At 52.7% G+C, this 15,385-nt stretch overlaps 2 protein-coding genes across 9 annotated transcripts in view; both read left to right on the top strand.

Moving 5' to 3' along the window:
* The window catches only part of RFX2 (regulatory factor X2), a 64,969-nt gene extending 54,916 nt beyond the window's left edge, over window positions 1–10,053 (top strand). For 6 of the 7 annotated variants that reach the window (XM_064637380.1, XM_064637379.1, XM_064637378.1 and 3 more), the window contains 7 exons: window positions 1,593–1,744; window positions 2,835–2,932; window positions 4,041–4,190; window positions 4,790–4,998; window positions 5,679–5,832; window positions 7,878–7,920; window positions 8,051–10,053. In XM_064637380.1, the coding sequence (XP_064493450.1) occupies window positions 1,593–1,744; window positions 2,835–2,932; window positions 4,041–4,190; window positions 4,790–4,998; window positions 5,679–5,832; window positions 7,878–7,920; window positions 8,051–8,157 (913 nt within the window). In that variant the 3' untranslated portion in view covers window positions 8,158–10,053. The remainder of the gene's footprint in view (window positions 1–1,592; window positions 1,745–2,834; window positions 2,933–4,040; window positions 4,191–4,789; window positions 4,999–5,678; window positions 5,833–7,877; window positions 7,921–8,050) is intronic. The other variant, XM_064637377.1, reaches the window with a different exon arrangement.
* Window positions 10,054–10,146: 93 nt separating this feature from the next.
* LOC135403382 (la-related protein 6-like) lies at window positions 10,147–14,914 on the top strand. 2 transcript variants are annotated; one of them, XM_064637381.1, is made up of 4 exons: window positions 10,147–12,324; window positions 12,457–12,633; window positions 12,920–13,139; window positions 13,632–14,914. In XM_064637381.1, the coding sequence occupies exons 2-4, from the start codon at window positions 12,467–12,469 to the stop codon at window positions 14,622–14,624; spliced, it is 1,380 nt and encodes a 459-aa protein (XP_064493451.1). In that variant the 5' UTR covers window positions 10,147–12,324; window positions 12,457–12,466; the 3' UTR covers window positions 14,625–14,914. The 2 variants fall into 2 exon arrangements, with proteins under 2 accessions (XP_064493451.1, XP_064493452.1); XM_064637382.1 differs by lacking the exon at window positions 10,147–12,324 and having other exon boundaries at window positions 12,331–12,633.
* The last annotated feature ends 471 nt before the right edge of the window (window positions 14,915–15,385 follow it).

The following is a 15,385-nucleotide window of genomic DNA, read 5'->3' as shown; positions in this document are numbered from 1 at the left end:
CTGTCACAAGTCTATACAAGTCTGTACTCTTCATTTTTATTGAGGATATAAGGATTTCCCATATGGATGTTTTCTATTCAGAAGAAAAATGGTAAAACTTCGAGTAATAAGCAAAAAACCCACAAAAATCTGTAGAATATGTTCTCATACCACCAAGTCTTCTTCCTTTTGAAAATATTCAGCATTTGAAGGTGTTAAACACCTTGAAAATGTTTGTAATGTCTCTCAATATCAGTTAATCTGCACCTACATTGGCTGCAAACTTTTTGTTCCCAGTGATACAGCTCAGCAGGTTTAGAGCAGAGGGGAAAGGTGGGAAGGTTTTGGAAATATCTGGGACTGTAAGAAGAACTAGCTGAACCCTTTCTTGCTGAAATGCCTGTGCTGAAGCACAGTCCCCACGTCCACGTGGACAGGAGTGTGTGAAAGGCAATGAGGCAAAAGAGGGAAGAGGTGAAGGCAGGAGATGTGGATTTGCGGGAAGACTGCCCAGAGCTGCGGCCCCATGGATGGGGAGCTGCTTGCAGAGACAAGACCTGTACAAACAATCAGACATTTCCTTTTGAAAGATACCTGAAGGCTTTTTTGTGCAGCAAATTGGGGTTAGTAATCATCATCATGGCTAGGCTTCGCGAACGAAGATTTGGGAAGGCTCTATCCACATTTGCCACAGGCACGCTGGTGGCTTATGAGGCCAATACGTGACAGACATATCTGATTGCAAAAGGCACAGCAGAAAGATTCCTTAGATGGTGTATTCTGCAATACACGGTTCTTTCTGCGTTGCCTTTTTTCCTCGAGGGTGATCCTGCGTGTGTTCTCAAAGGAGACAGCTGCGTTATAGATGGTGTGTCTCCAGGCCTCCCGATTGGAGGCCAGAGTAGACCAGTTATGGTGATCAATATGGCCAAGGCTGAGATGTTGTTTCAGGGAGTCCTTGTATCTTTTCTTCGGGGCTCCTCTCATGCGGCAGCCAGTGGCAAATTCACCGTAAAGCAAGATCTTAGGGAGGCGGTGCTCCTTCATCCTTGAGACGTGCCCTGCCCATCACAGCTGCGTTCTCATCAACATGGCCTCAATACTTGTGATAGCTGCTTGCTCTAGAACAGATGTATTGGTCACATAGTCTGACCAGTGGATGTTCAGGATTGTATGGAGGCAGCGTTGATGGAAGCGTTCTAAGAGACGCAGGTGGTGGCGGTAGATGACCCATGATTCAGAGCCATATAAGAGAGTAGACAACACTATGGCTTTGTAAACACTGATCTTGGTGCTTTTCTTCAAGTGTTTATTACGCCAGACTCTTTTGTGGAGTTTTCCAAAAGCACTATATGCCTTTGCTAATCTGTTGTCTACCTCTCCGTCAATCTTACCATCTGAGGAGATGAGGCTACCTAGGTAATTAAACTGTTGGACTGATTTGAGCTCCGATTGGCCAATGGTGATGTGGGGATGATGGGGGACTTCCTGAGGTGCAGGTTGATGGAGGACCTCTGTCTTCTTTAAGCTGACTTACTTAAGGGGTTAGTAAGAAGGGTGAATGCACTGAGTGCAAAGCTGCTACTCACCCAGTGTCCCTCCTCCTCCTGCAGTGAAGAAGAACCCGAAGGGACCCTCCCAAAAGACAAGCTGATCACTCTGTGCAAATATGAGCCCATCCTGAAGTGGATGAGGAGTTGTGACCACATCCTGTACCAGGCCCTGGTGGAGATCCTCATCCCTGACGTGCTCCGACCGGTGCCCAGTGAGTACCCACAGCCCCATCCCAGAGCATGACTGGTGCTGGGGAACTGGGTCTGACAAACATGGAATCATGGAATGTTTGGGTTGGAAGGGACCTTAAAGCTCATCTCATTCCACCCCTGCCATGGGCAGGGACACCTTTCACTAGCCCAGGTTGCTCCAAGCCCCGTCCAACCTGGCCTTGGACACTTTCAGGGATGGGAGATGACTCACTTCCCACAAAGATTTCCCTTGTAAAAACTGATGTAGAGGTGTTTGTTTTGGATAAAATGTTATGGCAACAGCAATATTCCTCCTGCAGCTTTGCTCTGTCGTGGTATTTTGTGGCCCCTGGGAATTCCCATTCCTTTTAAATTTGGTGTATTGCACATCACATCTCCTGATTTTGGCTGGGAGTCAGGTAAAACAGCATGTTACACACACATGGAAGCACAGCCGATCCTTGGGAGTTGTTTCCTTGGAGATCACATCTTTTTTTATATGGAACCATCCTGGAAAATAGGGGTCAGCTTTTATTTGGGAGGTTAGTGATGGGATATTAAGGATTTTCTCTCTGATTTGGCTCCCCAGTGAGGTGCATTGTGTCAGTCTCCACAAAACCTCAGCTTAGGCCTAGACTGGGCCTAGTCCTGGAAAGTCGAACAGTACTGGAAAGCTGTGTCCCCCTCAGGGCTGTTGTCAGTCATATGCTGGGACACATAAGTGTCTTTGAAGAGCAGATTTCACCATTTTGAAAGTGCTCAGAAGGACCACAAATAAGAAAAGGATAAGAGAAAATAAAAATAATGAAAAATCATAGAAACCTTGAGGTTGGAAAAGACCTCTAAGATCAGTAAGTCCAATCATCAAAGAATAAGAACAAGAATAAGAATAAAAATAAGAACAAGAATAGGAATAAGAGTTTGAGTAATAATATTAAAGAACAAGAATAATTTGAGTGTGTATCAGAACCCAGCTAATTTCCTTGATGCAAAATCAAGGTCTCAGCTAACCAGACAACAGGCTGTGCTTTCCCCAGCAGTCCTAAGCTACAAAGTGGTCCCCAAAAATGACACAGAACAGCCTTTCTAACTTTGCAGCCTTCTTTGCAGGCACACTGACACAGGCAATCAGGAATTTTGCCAAGAGTTTGGAAGGGTGGCTGATGAATGCCATGAGTGAATTCCCCCCGCAGGTCGTGCAGACCAAGGTGAGCACGGGCGCGAGATGGGCTCAGTGTATGTCTGCATGTTGCAGTTTTCCACAGGGATTGGAAATCCTTGCTGGAGTTGGGCCAGTTTGAGTCAGTTCTCAGGATTAGCACAGTGTAATGATTAATTCTGAACCAAAATCAGCAATGAGTGGGAGGGCAGGTCGGGCAATTCCTTTGTACCAGAAGCTGATGCTGCTCTGTCCATGGAGCCATTTCTGCATCTTGAAATTGCAGATGAAGCTTTGTGTGAGAAAATCATAGAATATCCTGAGTTGGAAGGGAACACCAAGGATCATCCAGTCCAACTCCTCCCCTGCCCAGGACACCCCAACAATCCCACCCTGTCCCTCAGAGCGGTGTCCAAACACTCCTGGAGCTCTGGCAGCCTTGGGGCCGTGCCCACTGCCCTGGGGAGCCTGTTATCCCTGCCCTGGAATGAGTCTGTCCTGGAAAGCACAGGAGGGAATGGCATTGCCAAGTTCCAGTAGGAACCAGTAGGTTCACTAGGAACACAAGGTTCCTACTCCCTTTCTCCTAAAGCCAGGGATTCTTGCAGCCTGTTCCCACCTTGCTGGTTTCTGCTGGAGACAGCATGTGAAAACCTAATAGTTTAAAGAAAACGAATAATAGCATCAGAGAATCATTTAGGTTTGGGTCCTTTCACCTGATTCACCTGCTCTGAGATGAGCACATTTTACCTGGTGGGGCATCATGTTGCCCAGGCAACCAGGGAGACATCATGGGAGAGATGAGAGTCGTTATTCCCTAGAAACAAACCCAAACTAAGCAGCACCTAAAGAGACCCAGCTGGTTCGCAAACCACACAGTGTCCTCAGCATGTTTCACAACCATCTGAGCCAAAGGATTTACTGAGTTATTCTGAGTGCCTGGCACAAGGATTAGGTTGGAAACGACCTTTAAGATCACCAAGTCCAAGCATTAACCCAGTACTGCCAAGTCTGCCATGTCCCCAAGTGGCACATCCAGATGTGTTTTGAAGACAGCCGTGAGTGGTGATCCCACCACTGCCCTGGGCAGCCTGTGGCAGTGCAGGGTGTGCCTGGAGCAGGGTTTGCCCCCCCAGCCCCACGTGCTGTGTTTGCAGGTGGGGGTGGTCAGTGCCTTTGCCCAGACCCTGCGCAGATACACATCCCTGAACCACCTGGCCCAGGCCGCCCGGGCCGTGCTCCAGAACACCTCCCAGATCAACCAGATGCTCAGCGACCTCAACCGCGTTGACTTCGCCAACGTGCAGGTAACTCTGCCCCTGGGTCGTGTTCTCTAGGGCTGCGGCTCCACAGCCAGGTTGTAGGCACCACCTGATTTCGACCACTGCCTGATTTCCAGTGCTAAAAACCAATGAACAAGTTGATGGGTTTTGATGTTACTTTTCCATGTAAGTTTTCCAATCTCGCTGTGAACGGTGGAGGAGGTACTGAGGAGCTTTTGTAAATAAGAGTCATAGAATCTTATTTATTTGTTTGTAATCTTATTTGTAAATAAGAGTTGTAGAATCATTAAGGTTGGAAAAGATCTCCAAGATCAACAAGTCCAACCTTCGACCGAACCCCACCATGTCCTCAACTCATTTTTTGAACACTTCCAGGGATGGTGACTCCACCACTTCCCTGGGCAGCCTGTTCCCAGGCTTAACTGCTCCTTCAATGAAGAAAGAAGTGCTGCCAACAATAATATAGTTTAATAATAATAACATTATACTGTGGATGGATCAGAGACAATATTCAGAGCTGGTTTGCAGCCCTTGCCTACTAGAAATTAAGCTGCATTCCTGGGCTGGGATACAACACCATGCAGGTTTGGCATGAGTAACTATCAACCCTTTTTCCTGAGCAGGAACAGGCCTCGTGGGTGTGCCAGTGTGAGGAGGGCATGGTGCAGAAGCTGGAGCAGGATTTCAAGCTCACTCTGCAGCAGCAAAGCTCTCTGGACCAGTGGGCCAGTTGGCTGGATAACGTTGTTACTCAAGTCCTGAAGCACCATGAGGGCAGTCCCAGCTTCCCCAAGGCAGCCAGGCAGTTCCTGTTGAAATGGTCCTTCTATAGGTACATCTCCTTTCTCATTTTGGAGGTATTTCTGCATCGGGCTCAGGGCATGTGAAGAGCTCCTTGAAAAGCCAAGGCCACGTTCTTTAACTGTAAAACTGTGGTTAACTGTGGCTCTGGTACAGAAGGAAGTGTTGTGTCTCCTGTGTCCTTTCAGGACAGGGATAGAATCATTAAGGTTGGAAAAGACTTCCAAGATCAAGACCAAATCCTGCCATGCCCAAATAGGACAAGATGCTCCATCAACTTATTTCTTAAAGTGATTCGATACATTTGGGTTAGAGGCAGAAGGGAATAAGTTGGAAAAGACTTCCAAGACCATCAAGCCCAACCTTTGACCAAATCCCACCATGCCCAGATAGGACAGGATGCTCCATCAACTTATTTCTTAAAGTGATTCGATACTTTTGGGTTAGAGGCAGAAGGGAATAAGTTGGAAAAGACTTCCAAGACCATCAAGCCCAACCTTTGACCAAATCCCACCATGCCCAGATAGGACAGGATGCTCCATCAACTTATTTATTAAAGCAGTTTGACACTCTTGGGTTAGAGGCAGAAACAATCCCACAGGGGCAGAAACAATCCCACAGTACCTTCAGGGTCCAGAATTCAGGGTGAAGAATCAGACATGACACAAGTGCGAAACACGACCCAAATGTTGTTTCCTGGCCATATTCCAGCTCCATGGTGATCCGGGACCTCACCCTGCGCAGCGCCGCCAGCTTTGGGTCCTTCCACCTGATCCGCCTGCTCTATGACGAGTACATGTTCTACCTAGTGGAGCATCGTGTGGCCCAGGCGACCGGGGAGACACCGATCGCCGTCATGGGAGAGGTGAGAGTCCTTCATTCCCCAGAAACAAACCCAAACTAAGCAGCACCTAAAGAATCACAGAATCAGCCAGATTGGAAAAGACCTCTGAGGTTATCGGGTCCAACCCATGACCCAACATCACCTTGTCACCCAGACCATGGCACTGATGCCACGTCCAGTCTGTCCTTAAACACCTCCAGGGACGGTGACTCCACCCCCTCCCTGGGCAGCCCATTCCAATGCCCAATCACCCTTTATGTGAAGAACTTCTTTCTGATGTCCAACCTAAACCTCCCCTGGTGCAGCCTGAGGCTATGTCCTGTTGCCCTATTGCTAGAAGAGCCCCACACCCCCCCAGCTCCCCATCCTGGTAGGGAGCTGCAGAGAGTGAGGAGGTCTCCCCTGAGCCTCCTCCTCTCCAGGCTGAGCCCCCCCAGTTCCCTCAGCTGCTCCTCACAGCACTTGTGCTCCAGACCCTTCCCTAGCCTTGTTGCCCTTCTTTGGACCCACTCCAGCCCCTCCATGTCCTTCCTGAACCGAGGGGCCCAGAGCTGGACACAGCACTCGAGGTGTGGCCTCACCAGAGACACACTTGGTTCACAAACCACACAGTGTCCTCAACATGTTTCATAACCAAAGGATTTGCTGAGTTGTTTTGAGTGTCTGGCACAAGGATGCAGCTCCTGGAGCATCTTCCATGAGCTGGTGGATTTTGGAGCAGCTGGGCTTTGGAGGCCTGGAGGAGGGAGGAAAAGGATCTCCCTACTTCTCTCCATAACCTGTGGAGAGAACCCTGACTTTGGGATTCCTGCCATCAAACACTAAGTGAAGCAAAAAGGTCCCAAAGTTCCTTTCAGTAATTGAATTTCTTCAGGCCTCTGCAAGCTCCAGTGTTACATGCACAGTCACACTCTCTGTTTTTGAGGTGAAGAAGAGAAATTATGGGTTGTTTGTGCTGTTTGTGAGGGTTTGGGTTTCTTTTTGTTCACCAGTCAGGCAGCAACTGGTGCCTGGCTTGCAGGCAAGTCCTGTCCTGCCTAGCTGGGGCCACATCCAGTTTTTCCCTCTGAAATGCAGAGTTAAAAGCCCCAGCTGAACCTGTGACAGCAATATAGAAACTACTGTGAGATTAAAACTGAGCTCATTTGCTCCTTGAAGCTCATGCTGTTTTCTTCCTTCCAGGGAGCTCATGTGGGGAGCCAGGCAAACCAAAGCCTTTCCCTTCCCCTCCCACGCTGCCACTCCAACTGCAGCGCTCTGAGTTCCCACTATTCCCTCTGAGTTCCCATTGTTCCCTGCAAAACCTCTGCCTTTACTGATATTAAAGGAACATGAAAGACTTCCTGCAAAACCCAGCTGTGGGAGGCTTTCCTCCCTCAGTTTTTTCCTTCATTAAACCCTTGCAATATTCCTGTTCTCCAGGAGGAGGCTGATTCTTCCCAGCAAAGGAGGAGGAATTGTGTACTTCCATTTCCATTTAGCTTTCTCTGGAGCTCTCCTCAGCTTCTGCTGCTGCCCACCTTTCCATGACTTTTCAGCATTATTTTTGTAGCAATTTGGTGTTTCAGACCTTGTCATTGAGAGAGACAACACATCTCCAGAACCACAGGTACCCTCAGCTCTCTGGTTCCAATTGGCACCGTGGCCTCACACCCCACACGCTCTCTGACATGACTGCAAAGGCTTTGCAGAGAGGTGGAGTGAAGGGAGAGCAGGAGAGGGGAATTGCCCAAAAGATGCAAAAGGCTGGAGAAAAAGTGCATCCTTTGCACTCTGACATCATCCGGGAGATGGAAAAATTTCTCCCTCTGGTCTAGAGCTTGATACTCCCCTGGACTGGGTGGGAAGGGGTAGTTTAAATGGCAACAAGAGGCTTTCCCCTCCCCCCCCCAAACATGTGGTTGGTTTTGCTTTCTGCTCTCCATCACCAGCACTGCTGATGCTCATGGTCTCTCCTGGGCACTTAAGCTCTTTGTTGGAACTGTTTGGTGACTGAGGCCATTGAGCAGGTCTGGCACTTTGGGTCTGCAAAGCCTCAGTGACCTTGTAACTCCCTTTTCTTTCAGTTTGGTGACCTCACATCCCTGTCTCCAACACTGCTGGACAAAGGTACACAAGGGAAGTCCTCTGGGTCAGGGTGGGAGGGGGATCTTCATGCTGGCTCTTCCAGCCTGCTCTGCTGGGAAAAAGCTCCCCTTCCCTCTGGTCCCCTCCCTGATGCTGAGCCATGTCCTTGCAGATGACATCAGTGAGCTGGGCTCTGAGGTGGACACAGACCGGGCCGTGGGGGAGCCGCTGGTGAAGCGGGAGCGCAGCGACCCCGGCCACGCCCTGCAGGAGATCTGAGCCAGGCACGCAGCTCCTCTCCAGCTGGACAAAGACATCCAGAGCCAGGTTGGATGGTCCCAAGCCTGAGCCTCCCCAGATCTGCGTTCTTAGTGCCTCTTAGTTTCTCTTTCATGTTTACTTGTGTTCAAGGATGGATCCCAGCGCCAGGGCAGGCGCTGGGATGGGGCTGGTTTGGCCACCCTCTTCCCTCCAATGTGGCTGCTGTCTGGAGGGAGAAGCTCCAGAGTCTGCTCCCAAGGGATGGAAGCCTCCATGGTCAGCAGCAGATTGGATGTGCCTGGCTGGGAGGGCCTGTCCTCCCTCCCCAGCCGGAGTGAGACAGACAAGTGAGGCTTTCTCCTTCAGGGAAGGTGGTTTGGGTTCCTTCCTCACTTCTCAGACTTCACTGTGATACGAACTTGAACCAGTCAGTGCCCAAGAGGAAGGAAAAATACCTGACTCTTCCCCTGCAGCCTTTCCAGACAAGCTGTCCTGGCTCTGGCTTTGCCAAATCACTTGCACCGGGGAGGACAGGACAGTTGGTCTCTCTTGTACCCACTCCAGGCTGCACATCCCTCTGATCCTGATGGACACAGGAGTGCTCTGGGACTACAGTATGAGCATTCCCACCTGCTCCCATGTCTCCCCAGCTTGGCATTTCACCACTGATCCCTGAATGCTCCCGGGACACCGTCAGGCCAACTCAAGATACCAAAGGACTCCAAGGAAGTGGCAGCCGGTTGCAGAGTGTGTTCATTGCCTGTGGGCAATCCCGTGACAATCCCATGGCACCCCTACCCCCCAGGGTGCCCAGGCAGAGGGGCACTGGCCCCACGTCCTGGGGTGTGTGAAATTCCCACTCCATGTCCAGCTGTAGCGCTGAAGGAGGTGCAGCCGTGTCCGGAGCAGGGTGAGGGTGTGTGACCACAGTGCCTTAGCGTGGGCCATGTTCCTGCTTCCCCCCAACTCCAGGAGAGCCAGCACAGCTCAGACTGATCCAACAGCTCATCTCATGTCATGAGGGGCTGTCATGGACCCAGGGGAGCTCAGCACTCTGGTGACATTTCCCCTCTCTGAATCCCTTTGCCTTTTCCCGGTGGCTCCTGTGGGGCTGAGCCAGGGGAGCTCAGTAGGGTCTCTTCTCCCTTTCCATGTCCTGTGGGGTCTGTGCTGAGGTGGATTACACTGGGATGATGTGGACTGCACTGGGGTGTTGTGGGCTACAGGGCAGAGGAGGGGGGGGTGTCATCAAGCCAAACTGCAAAAACAAAGCCCCGGGGCAAATCTTTCTGTGAATAAAGGCCGTGTCATAAGTAGCTTTTATTATTATGGTTTCTAATGATGCAGTATTTGGTGTGAGCTTTTCCAGAGGTCTCGTGTACATTTGCATAGCAGAGTATATTCTATCCAAATCTCTTTATTTCCTCGTTCCCAGTAGTACTAAGGTAGCTGTGACATTTTAAAACACATTAGAAATGGCCAGTGAAACCAAAGTGTGTGTAGTGGCACATTTTCCCTCTGACTGTCCCGTGCTATCGTTGTCTGTAAGCGTCTCATATGGAAACGGAGTGAAATGAGAGAAGGAGAGAAGTGAGAAAGGCAAATTTAAATGTAAATAACAACCAGAACTCCTGGAGTCAGAGTCCAGTGTTTTGGATCCTGCTGATGAGATAAGAGGGTTCAAAAAAACAGCTGAGTAACCAAGTCTTAACTCCCCTGTTCCCACTGAGGGCCATAGGAAGTTCAGCTGGAACACTGGCTCTTTCACCAAGGGACCCCAGCCTGCAAACAAGATGCTCTGAAGATCTGCAGCACCGTGTGAGGAGTCTGGGGAACCACCTAAACCCCATGCACAGAATTCCAAGCCTAACCTGAATAGCAATAAACATGTATCCAATGCTCAGGCCTGTACAAGGAGTGTTGTGGTCCCATTTCTTCTGTGTTCCCTGAGAGGAGATAGCAGGAGATGCTGCAGCACTTTGGAGGGATGCAGGAGCTGTCCAGTGCAGGGTATTTACAGCAGTTTTGGGCAGGGATCCTGTGTCTGCAGGAAGGCAGGATTCCCATGGAGCAGCAGCTGCTGTGTAGGGATAACTCCCCATTACACTCCCAAAGGGGAGGAGAGGCTGAGGGATCAAGCTGAGCATTGGGCCATAGGAAGCACGTTTTAATTATGCTTCCAGACTAATTGAAAGGATGGGAACAGCGAGACAGGGATGTGACAAGTGCTGGATCATTCCTGCTCAGATCCCTCAGGAGGGGGAAGGTTTAGCCTCAGCCTCTCACCCTTGTGCTCTTGCTTCCCCCTCCCTCTGGGTCATGCCCAGTCTTGCAGGGGTGGCTGGACCAGCCAGAGTCTCTTCCTTTGGATACTGAGCCTCAGGGCTGGAAGCAGGGGGTTATTTCCCCCGGGGGAACTGGGCAGCACCTCCCGACCCTGAGCTGCAAGTGGAGAGCAAACACAGCTCAAAATACTCCTCACAGTACACACAGCCCCCCATCCTCAGCCTACCTCTGGCTCCATCACCCCTCCAAGGTGGGCAAATCCACAGAGATTTCAACATAAGCATCCCAAGACTTTCTCTTCCATCTCTTCCCAACCAGCAGAGAATGCCAGGAGGTGGCAGGAGAAGGGGAGATGGCAGGGATTGACACCAACCCCAGAGAAATCAGAGGGGTGCAACATTCCAGAAGCAGTTGGACATTGCCAGTCCCTGTGACTCATCCCAAAAGGATGAGCTTCAAGCTGCACAGTGCAGCACAGCCCAGGGATTTATCAGGAGCAGCCCTGCATGGGGAAGCTGCAAGGCCACCAGCCTGGGAGATGCTGCTGGTCTGGTGGCAGCCAGGACGTCATGGAGAACTTCAACATGTACGTGCAGGCAGGATGAGCCTTGGGCTTGCCTCCTGTTTGTCCCCAAGGGAATGTGTCCCTTGACTGGGATGGGTTTAGCTTCATGGTCTGGCACTGGCACTCCTGGATTTTACCCACAGCCTTGGCTGTGCCTCACTGAGGCATCAGAGAACAGGCACCTACATGTGGAGAGCCTCTGGGACACAGGCACTTGCAAAGTGAGATGATACAAAGTTCTCCAAATGGAAACCAAAACGCATTTGAAACCAGGCACCAGAGGCACCTTCTGTTCTTTACTTGCAATTTCTCTTTCATTCTGACTGAAACAGCATCTTACCTTGTGCCAGAAGAGTCCTTGGCTGGTCCATGTGGTCACAGGGCACAGAAACATCAGCAAAAGCCCTGTCTGGACCCACAGGTGAGGGTCAGCTGGGCTGGGCTCCCAGCATCAACCCCGCCAGTGACACTTCCAAGTTTTCCAGCCCTGGCATCATTCCCAGCCCAGTATCACCCCCCTACCTGCCCCAGCCCCTGCTGCTCTGACCCCCCTGTTCTCATCCCCATGTGTCCTCACCCTCCCACCCTGCCCAACACGGGGCTCAAACCACAGTGATGTTTCATCCCAGAGCTCCTTCCCCATTGTCCTGAAGCCCTGGGCCATCCTCCCCCTCCCCTCCCGCCCACACCCTGCCCTGGGCTGCACCCCATTCCTGGGGCTCTCCTACTCCCTCACTGGGGCAGGAGGTGTTTCTGAAGGGAGAAGGACCTTTGCCAGTCACTCTGGCAGCACTGAGAGCCAAAATCGATGTCCTGGGCTGAATCTTCCTCCCTCCACCTCCCCGTGGCTTTTCCTGATCATGCACAAGGCAGAGAAACTGAGGCAATGCCCGAGAGGCCTCGTGGCATCAATTCACTGTCCCCCTGGGTACCAGAGGGGACAGATTCTGCTGCCCCTGTTCCTGCTGCCCCTGGCCTGGCTCCGCAGCCGAGGCAGGAGGAGCCTGGTTGGTCCCAGGGCTCAGCTGGGGCAGTTTAACCACAAACAGGTTTCACCTGGAGCAGGTGGGTCTGGGGGCAGATCCACAACCACACCTGCAACTCATTCAGGGTGGTTATGCTTATAAACCCACAGCCTCCCCACAGCAGGGGTTCCCTCTCTCTTTCCCTTTTTCTTTTTTTTTTTTTTTTTTTAAATTTTTTTTTATTTAATTTTTTTTGGCTTTGTGTTTTGGAAGCCTCAGTTTGGAGCTGGGGAGAGTTGGGATCTGCTGCCTCTGGGTATCTGGAATGTACTGCTAAGACTTTCCATCCTTCCCAGCGCTGCCAAGCAGGTAAGGAGACAACACCCAGCTGCCTCTACTCCCCCTTCCCTGGGCTGGGCTTGGGGGCTGCAGCCCCGAGCAGGGTTCAGGTGACGGTCAGGATGCATCCCAGCGCTGTCCTTCTCCTGTGTAACGTCCTAGATCAAGGACAATGTCATCATGCAGCTCAGGGGTGGCCTCAGGGCTCGATTCCCGGCCCAGATGCAACACTTCAGGGCCGGTGCAAGGAAATTCCTTCCTGGCACGGCACCTCCTCCCCCCGCGGAGCTGCTCACTCGCCCTGCTCAGCCAGGAGGACGCCTTGGAGAGCTTCGACGGGTACGTGGTGCTGGGATGTGCAGGGGGGGCTGAGCCCCGGTCTTTCCCTGTGTTTATCCCCAAGGGAATGTGTCCCTTGGCTGGAACGTGTTTAAGTTCATGGTCTGGCTCTCCCAGCCTGGGGAGGCTTGCAGGGGACAGGCTGGTGTTGTTCCCTGTAGCCAGGGCAAAGCGGGTGGCCCTGGGTGTCCCTGGTGCCTCTACTCTCCCACCGTCATGGCTGAGCCCTTGGGGACACTTTGCATGTCCCAAAGGCACCACACACCTCACACCTGTGTCCCCACAGCTCTGCCAGAAGGGTCCGTGACCTGAGTGATGCTTTGGGCTCTGACCTGCTGGACCGCAGCTGCTCCCTCCCTGACCCGCAGCTGGTCCGCAGGATCGTGTCCCAGGTGGAATTCTACCTGTCCGATGAGAACCTGGCCAGGGACGCTTTCCTCCTGAAACACGTCCAGAAGAACAAGATGGGCTTTGTCAGCATCAAACTACTGACATCCTTCAAGAAGGTAGGGAACCTGGGGAGGAGTGGGAAGGGTGGAAGATGTCTAGGTGTGCTCTGCTGTCTCCAGTGGGGTGTACAGGGAGGTCCAGACTCCCCTCAGGCTGTTCCTGGCAAAGCCCCGATGATGCAGAGCGGGCTTCTCTCTCTACCTTCAATGCCCTGCAGGGAGGGTGGCTGGGGGAGCAGTGAACAGTCCCCAAACCACCCCTGGGGCTGGATTCACCCATGACTCCCCCAGGCTGCTTTGAGATCATCCCTTAAGCAAAAAACCCAGGCAAGTGCTGGTGGTGTGACATATGGGGAAGCTGAGGTTTACTGCCACAGCCCAGAGGACACTGGGGACTTCCTGCAGACCCCAAGGCCGCTCATGTGGAAGGGGGACATTGCCTTGCTGTGATTTTGTGTTGATAAGGTTGCGGCCTGCCTGGATGATGGGTTTAGGGTTGTCCCTGTCTGGGAAGATCACAGGCATGCAGCAGCCCCCTCTCTCCCCCAGGTGAAGTACCTGACACGTGACTGGCAGCTCACGCTCTATGCCCTGAAATTCTCGGAGCTGCTGGAGGTGAACAAGGAGGGGACCAAAGTGAGGCGCCGGGTGCCCATCCCCGAGGCCCTGCTGAGCATCCCCCCCAGCAAACTGCTGCTGGCCTGGGAGCTGCAGCCCCGGGAGCAGGACCCACTGCTGCTGCCGCTGCTCCAGGAGAACTTCCTGGAGATCATCCTGAGGATGTTCAGCCCCTTTGGAGCCATTGCCTCCATCCGCGTCCTGCGGCCAGGCCGAAAGCTGCCCTCGGACGTGAGGAGATACTCAGCCAAGTTCCCCGAGCTGCTGAGCAGGTGCTGTGCCCTGGTGGAGTACGAGAGTCTGGACAGCGCCTGCAGGGCCTTCGAGGACCTCGGGCACCGTGACTGTGACAGTGGCATCAAGGTGGTCCGGCTGTGCGGGAAGGGGAACAGGAGGAAACCTGGGGAAGAGAGGCAGGTGGTGGAGGAGCTGGTGGATCAGCCAGGCTGGAAGGTGCAGGGAGCTGCCCTGAGCCACGAGGACTCCCTGCTCTGCAGCTCTCCGGGGTCGGATGATGCCTCGGGGCCGCTGTCCCTTCTCCTGAATGAGGACCCCGTGGCACCTGCCTGGCCTGGCAGCAACTTCAAGCCTGGGAATTTCAGTGCCTTCACCGGATCACTCCTCACCAGCAGCAAGGTTTTCCCTCCTCTTGGGCTGGGCTTGGGAACCAGCAGCTGCTACAGCCCCCGCGGCAGCACCAAGAGCCCCTGTGGTGGCTGGGGGAGCACCACGGGTGCCTGGGGACCCTGGAGCAGAAGCCCCTCTCCTGATACTGAACCTCCTCCAGGAAATCCCCTGACACCAAAGTGGGTGTCTGAGCCCCTCAGCCTGTGGGATGGGGTCCTTCACCTGCCCCACAGCCCTGATGACGCGAAAGGCTTTGGCAGCAGCTTTGGGAGCAGAGAGCTCGTCCTCCGGCGCTGAGGCTCCTTTGCATTTGGGGTTGAGGCTTGTTATTTTCTTTCTTTTCCCTCCTTCTCTCGAGCAGAAGATTTCTCCGTGGCCCCAAGAGCTGTGGGCGCTGGCAGTGCAGCTGCTCCAGGGGACGGAAGTTTTGGGACAAGGACGATGCTCGAGGTGAGAGGCTGAGCAGCAGCAGGAGTTGTGCTGTGCTCATGCCAGTGGGACTGTTCTTGCCTGGGGCCCAGAGTTAGGATGGGGTCCAGGTTTTGGATGGGAAATGGGCAAATAAAGAGAGATGAATTTTCCAGGCACTCTCTGGCTGGTGGTGTGATATTTTTTTCTTTTTTTTTTTTTTTTTATTATACCTTTTCCCCCCCTTCCTGGTCTTGCTGCTGCCTGAGCTGCAGACAAGGGCAGGAGGGTCCCTGTCTGCCTCCCTTTTCAGTCTTAGCAGGGGGGGACATTGGTGGGTAGGTGTGCTGCAGGTGGGGTCTGGGTGTGCCATAGGCAGGTGGCACAGCTTGGCTCAACCTGAGAGGGACAGGACTGGTGGTTGTTGGTCTCCTCTGCTCCTACCCCCACCAGAGCATCCTCTGGCTGCAGCGCTCAGGTTGGACCCCACCTCAGGACTAGAAGATTTTGGGGAGCCCCAAGGGCTGAAGGACTCAAGGGGCCCAAAGGACCATGTATTGGGAGCTGCTGTGGCGGCAGGGCCATGGTTCCTTCTGCCTGGCTGGGCTCCCTGGCATCTCCCAGGATGGGGCTCACTGTGTCCTCCCTGC

The sequence above is a fragment of the Pseudopipra pipra genome, chromosome 27 (assembly GCF_036250125.1).
Source record: "Pseudopipra pipra isolate bDixPip1 chromosome 27, bDixPip1.hap1, whole genome shotgun sequence".
Taxonomy (NCBI): Eukaryota; Metazoa; Chordata; class Aves; order Passeriformes; family Pipridae; genus Pseudopipra; species Pseudopipra pipra.
This window is presented reverse-complemented; position numbering and strand designations above follow the sequence as displayed.

Bases quoted from the DNA above. Each gene is read 5' to 3' on its own strand.
- LOC135403382 (XM_064637381.1), top strand. From the start codon at position 12,467: ATGTCATCATGCAGCTCAGGGGTGGCCTCAGGGCTCGATTCCCGGCCC. The intron at 12,634-12,919 runs GTACGTGGTGCT...GTGTCCCCACAG, and splicing joins GCCTTGGAGAGCTTCGACGG to CTCTGCCAGAAGGGTCCGTG. The intron at 13,140-13,631 runs GTAGGGAACCTG...TCTCTCCCCCAG, and splicing joins TACTGACATCCTTCAAGAAG to GTGAAGTACCTGACACGTGA.